Below are 6,222 nucleotides of genomic sequence, written 5' to 3'. Positions count from 1 at the left end.
GGTGCCACTGCGGCCATGGAGCTCCACGGGGGAGCAGATCTGCACCTGCACCGGGGAAGGGCCCCACGTCAGAGCAGTGGAAGAGTGTGAGGAGGAAGGAGCAGCAGAGACATCATGTGATGTCTGCAGCCCCCATTCCCCATCCCCATGTGCCACTCGAGGGGAGGAAGGAGAGAATTCAGGAGTGAAGTTGAACCTGGGAAGAAGAGGGGTGTGGGGGGAAGGTGTTTTAAGATTTGTTTTTTATTTCTCATTATCCTGCTCTGATTTGATTGGTAATTGTGGTGGTGCAAGTCCCCCCCACCCCTTGCTCTGCCTTGGAGCAGAGAGTTTGGCGGTTAAGGACCCCTTGACTGTACCAAGAGCTCTTGCGTAAATGGGAGTAACTCACCATCCCCAGACAGCCTTGGAACATATCTTATCTAGCTGTGATTCGGGTAGATCAGTACCAGCGTCATTGGGATGTCAAGAATTCTAGCAATTACTAACAAATGATTTGTGTCAAGGATGGAAATTTACTGATGCTTAAAGTCAATCATCTCCCAGTCCTATAAATAGTCATCCCAAGTGAGACCCTTTGAGCTCTCCTGGACCGCAGTGGGCTGCAACGAGCATCTCCCTCTGAGTGGGACGCCTCTCGGAGCCCATGAACCCTCAAGTTCCCGATCAACTCAGAGGCTCGCCTGTGCACCCGTTGAGCGATGCAAAGTATTCGATGCGAGTATTCGACTGAATTTGAGGGAGGCATTTAAAGATACCTTTGTAAATATTTGACTCTTCTTTATAGTTCTTTAAGTGTCTGATCTTAGTATGTTGCTATGATTTAATACTGTGATTTATCTCAAGACCATTAATCTTAGTAAGTTTTAGGTTAATTATGTTACTAAGTTTTATATGATTTGATATTGTGATTTATCTCAATAGTGTCAGTGCACCAAGCACTACACCAGAATCCCTGATACCCTATCACTTTAGTCATAAACTGTTGACCAAGTCTGGGACTAGGAGTGGATTCAGACGCACATAGACTCCTCTCTGAGAAGGACTTCAGAAAGCATGGGGGTCCACTCTGAACATCATGAGTCAACGGGAGAGCATTCCTTTATTTTCCTTACCTAACCTTAGTCTTAAACCATTGACCAAGTCTGGGACCAGGGGTTGATTTCGGTCCACTCTGAACCTCATGACTCAACAGGAGGGTCTTCCCTACTTTCTCTCCTCAATATACATATAAGTTACATTAACCCAATACGATCCACGAGCAAATCATTCCAATCTAAATGTAACTTGGTTTCTCTTTGTACACCTCATGTTAAGTGAGTAATAGAGTGAACCTTGCCATCGAATTCTAGTAAGTTGTACCTTTCTACAAATCTATATTAAAATCATTCGTTTTCTGATATCTTTGGTGGTGACTCTTTAAGTGGCCCTACCACTCGTTCATGACAAATTGGTGTAGTCGGCAGGCTATGAACCTGTGCAGGGAAATCCCAATGGATTTCCATAATAACCCCATAACCCCATGGATTTCCAGTAATAAATTAAAATAATTTTCCCCAAGTCAAGTCTGTTTTGCCCATGAGATCTACTTGGTGAGCGATTTCTCCCTGTCCTTATCTTGACTCACGAGCCTTTTGTGATGTTTTCTCTCCCCATCCAGCTGAGGAGGGGAGTGATAGAGCAGCTTTGGTGGGCAAAGCCAGGGTCAACCCACCACAGTATTTATGATACTCTACAGGCTGAAATCACCCAGCAGCAGAAACAGATATAAGCACTGTTAAAGGTTAGTGGCAAACAACAGCATTTCCAAATGCACGTGCAAACCTGCTCCATTCATGTGCTCAAATGAATGCTGAAATTGATGAAAAGCTTTGAGAAGGTGAGACTATTCACTACTGAAAGATGGAATAAGGAAAACGTTCCTTATCCAGCAGTCTCCATTTGCTGTGAACATTTTAATTCATTTTACATACCAACCTCAGGATAAATGATGCATCCCAAACAAGGCCAGCCAGAGCACAGCATTGCCAGGCAAAGTGGCCATGGTTTCAGGACAGCAACTCCTATAGCACCAATAATTACAATAACGCTGCTACGCTCTGTATGGAAAAACATCTGCAGAACTGCTTGGGACTGAATCTTATGAACTCAGCCCACTGCTGGATAGGAGATGTCCACACTCCTTAGGGAATGGTGGGAAGAGCACAGTGAGGCCAATTCCTAAAACAGGAAGGTTACTACAAGTTCCTCCACAGGATGACCCAGCAATCCACCAAAGTCAACAGAAGGAATGGTATATTTGGAATGACTTCCCCACACCTGGCATTCAGGTACCATCCCAAGATACCCAGCCTGGAGAGAAGAAGCCTCCTCAGTCAGACAGCCCAGAATCCAATACAGGAGGTCAGATACCCAGCCTGGCCCCTGACCTGCGCAGGGATGGATGGCAACCCAAGAGATCTACTTGCTTGCCTTGGCCATGGCCACTGTCTGACCACCAGCTGCCTCATCTCTTTCAGGTTGTGCTCATCTCTCCCTCTCTAACCAGGACATCCCAAAGGCTTTTCCTCTGGGGGAAGGAAGAAGTGGCTGAGTAGTCTTCTACCTAGAAAAAGGACCTCTCCACGCCATGAGCTGTCAACACTTCCACATCTGAATGCCCAAACTGCCACTTTTTCAACAGCAGATATTTGGAGGCATTGCAGGTTGGGGATCCAAGGTCAGAAACAAGTTTTGGCTGAGATCCCCAAGAAAGATGGTTTCCTCTAACCTCACTGTATCCCAACACAAATAAAAATGGTGGGTTTATGGCATCGAAAACATAGTTCTACTCTGTGCAGCACTTTCAGAACCATCTGCAAGCATCACCAGGGTTAGATCAAACACCATACAGTGCACATGTTACCTTTCAAAGACAACAGATGAAGCCCAGCTCTGAAAGAATTATTATTAATCCAAGTGAAGGTGAGAGAAAAGCACTCAAGAAAGGATAAGCTACAGGAGAGTCCCAAGTGAGCATCTTCCACCATGACATTACTGACAGCTGGAAAATGCAAAGGTGTTGCAGCACAAGGCTTACCAGCTGTGGATTGGTGCCATTGGAAAGAATATCCAATAAATCTGCAGAAGAAATGAAGTAAAATCTGGGAAAGGCCAACCTCTTCATGTCCAAATATTCAGCCAAAGCCTTCTCACACAGAGACAACCTGGGGAGACAAAGCAGATAAACAGAGCCCAGGACAGGTGGATAAATATCCTTTCATGTTTCCTGTTACAGTTTGGATTATCATGAAGATTCTCCCCTACCATGAGGAAATGCCAGAAATGAGCTGAGCCTGTAGGCTGGTCCTCTACAGCATTTTCCAGATAGATCAACATAGCACATAGTAACTCATAGATCTCTCTCTACTCCCAAGGGTCAAACAGCTTACGAGTCAGAGAAGCCTCATAAAAAAGCAGAAACACAGGTGGAAGAAGAGGCTCGAAAGGGTTTGCAGTCTGACCTACTGTTTTAGACAAGCTCATAACTGTCACAGGTGATTTCACACTGGGATGAAAGTTTCCATAACTGCTTTTATTCTAATGAGACGCATTTTAAAGTCTGATTCAGACCTACTCAGATTTTTGTGTTTGTGAAGCCTGAAAGGAAACTTGTTCGATCCAATCTAAAATGAATCTTTCAGCGTTTCCATGCTAAACCGCTGCTGCGCTTACAAAGTTCATAACTAACATGCAGCTAGTCCTCTGTGAAGAATGCAGGCCTTATCTGATTAAAAAATAAAACAAAATCTTTATTTTAAATGGATAGTTATTACTGACACAACAGCTATCATATTAACATATGACTAGATCATATGTTAAGTGGGAAGTCTATCCACCTCAGGACACTAAGTCTTTCTCACAGAGTCTAGCTATACCATGTGTCAAGGGTATACATGCAGAGATAATTTTGTAAGTTAAAGAGCATGGGCTCAGCTTTGCTGCAGATATCCCTGCTTGGACTGCCAAATAGATATTTAAGACATTGTATTTGGGGTGGCAGCAAGGCCATGTGTTATTAAAACCAGCCGAATGCCTAGCTTTGTATGGGTGCAAATCAATATTCAGGATGAGAATTTTCACATACACAAAGCCAGACTTGAATCTGGGGGCTTCAGGGTGATGTATCACAAATAAAAAGACTCAAGAAAGATCAGAAATGTTGCGACTTATGAACGCAAGGAATGCACAGTCTAGGAAGAAAGCCTTGGAGCACAGGTTAAACAAACTTAGAGTTGATTCCAGTCTCTGCCAAAATCCTGGGATTTTTGAAGTTCTACCTACCTACTCTGAATGTCCTCCAGTTGCTGGGACAGACCTGGTTTATTGGTGGCCTCAACTACATTTGGGGTTTTCTGGGTTTCATAGGCCAGTTCCTTAAAATCCACATCAATCCCTTCAAAGCGTTTGGAGTCCTAAAAAGCGATACAAAGAACACATCCACAGTAAAACACTAATTTTGCGCTGAAAGTTCCCATCCTCTGGGTGCTTTGGAGAGCGCTGGGCACACCTCGCTTACTGGGTAATATATACAGGTGCTAATAACCTGTGCACCAACTCCAAAGGGGTTGAGGGAAAAGACTCTCTGCAGAGAGCCTCCTGTCCAGTGCAGAGAAGGACCTGACCATGTGAGAAGGGCTTTTCCAGCCATGCGCCCCAAACAATCGGGCACTCACTGCCTTCTCCCTGTATCCCAAAAGGGTCATGGATAAAGTGATCCATGCAGAATCCAATGCCTTGAACCAATGATTTTCATGGGATTGAACTCCCTTTGAACATCTCCTCATAACTCTTCCTCTCCCATGTCCAGATAAAATACCAAGTTTTTGATATTTCAGAAGATGCTCCCATATGGGGAAAGGCTATCGACTCCATGTGAGTTCACTCTTCTCCTCTTGCTACAATGTAGGAGTCCCAGTGCCCATCCCTGAAATGGGTATATCGACACTTGCAGAGAAGAGGCCTTCCTTGCCTTGAGTAAGGCCGTAGAAACCCCATGTTGACAGCAGAAGACAACGCTGGCAATTGTACTCTGCACCTAACAGGGAACCAGAATTTCTGGAGTTACCAGTGAAGAATAAATAAGGCTATGTTCAAAATGTCTCTGTTCCACTCTTCTTCCCAAGCCAGGCCTCCCAAGTGAGCCAGGACACTGAATAAAAGTGCTCCAAGCTTTCCTGGTAACACTTCCACGTCAAACCTGTGTTCAGCCCCAGTAGCAAGTCTCTGGCTGCAGAGTTGAGCACACTGTGAATCCCATGCACTGCTTACACATCCTCCCCAGATCTGGATGAATCTCAAGTAGGTTCAGCCTCCAGAGGGCTTGAGCTTCATCCTTTCTTCTAAGGAAGGGAAGCTGCTGGTACGTGCCACCTACCAGATGGGTATTGAGAATGCAGACAGCTGCTCAGCAGAATGCAAATTTAAATAATGATGCAATCTCATAGAATCATAGAATACTTTGGGTTGGAAGGGAGCTTTAAAGGCCATCTAGTCCAACCCCCCTGCCATAAGCAGGGACATCTTCAACCAGAGCAGGTTGTTCAGAGCCCCATCTAACGTGACCTGGAATCTTTCCAGGGATGGGGCATCTACCACCTCTCTGGGCAACCTGGGACAGGGTTTCACCACTCTTACTTTGGGAAAAATTTCTTCCTTAGATCTAGTCTAAACCTGCCCTCTTTTAGTTTAAAACTATCACCTCTTCTCCTATCGCTACAGGCCCTGCTAAAAAGTCTGTCCCCATCTTTCTCCTCAGCCCCTCTCAGCCCCGGCAGCTGCAGGAAGGTCTCCCCGGAGCCTTCTCTGCTCCAGGCTGAGCCCCCCCAGCTCTCCCAGCCTGTCCTCCCAGCAGAGCTGTTCCAGCCCTCGGAGCATCGCTGGGGCCTCCTCTGGCCCCGCTCCAGCAGGTCCATGTCTCTCCTGTGCTGAGGGCTCCAGAGCTGGATGCAGCACTGCAGGGGGGTCTCCCCAGAGTGGGGCAGAGGGGCAGAATCCCCTCCCTCACCCTGCTGGCCACGCGGCTTTGGGGGCAGCCCAGGACATGGTTGGCTTCTGGGCTGCGAGCGCATGTTGCCGGCTCATGTCCAGCTTTTCATTCATCAGTACCCCCGAGTCCTTCTTCTTGCAGGCTTGCTTTCCACCCCTTCATCCCCCAGCCTGTGCTGATACCGGGGGTTGCCC

General features: G+C 46.3%; 1 protein-coding gene across 1 annotated transcript in view; it reads right to left on the bottom strand.

Moving 5' to 3' along the window:
• The window catches only part of LOC104617484 (dynein heavy chain 9, axonemal-like), a gene marked incomplete at both ends in the record, with an annotated part of 34,667 nt that overhangs the window by 2,072 nt on the left and 26,373 nt on the right, over window positions 1-6,222 (bottom strand). Inside the window, 2 exons of the mRNA XM_010282818.1 lie at window positions 3,080-3,206; window positions 4,324-4,454. Coding sequence (XP_010281120.1) covers window positions 3,080-3,206; window positions 4,324-4,454 — 258 coding nt within the window. The remainder of the gene's footprint in view (window positions 1-3,079; window positions 3,207-4,323; window positions 4,455-6,222) is intronic.

This window comes from Phaethon lepturus, unplaced genomic scaffold (assembly GCF_000687285.1).
Source record: "Phaethon lepturus isolate BGI_N335 unplaced genomic scaffold, ASM68728v1 scaffold12532, whole genome shotgun sequence".
NCBI classification, from domain to species: Eukaryota; Metazoa; Chordata; class Aves; order Phaethontiformes; family Phaethontidae; genus Phaethon; species Phaethon lepturus.
Note: the sequence above shows the minus strand (reverse complement) of the source record. Positions and strands in the feature narration are given on the sequence as shown.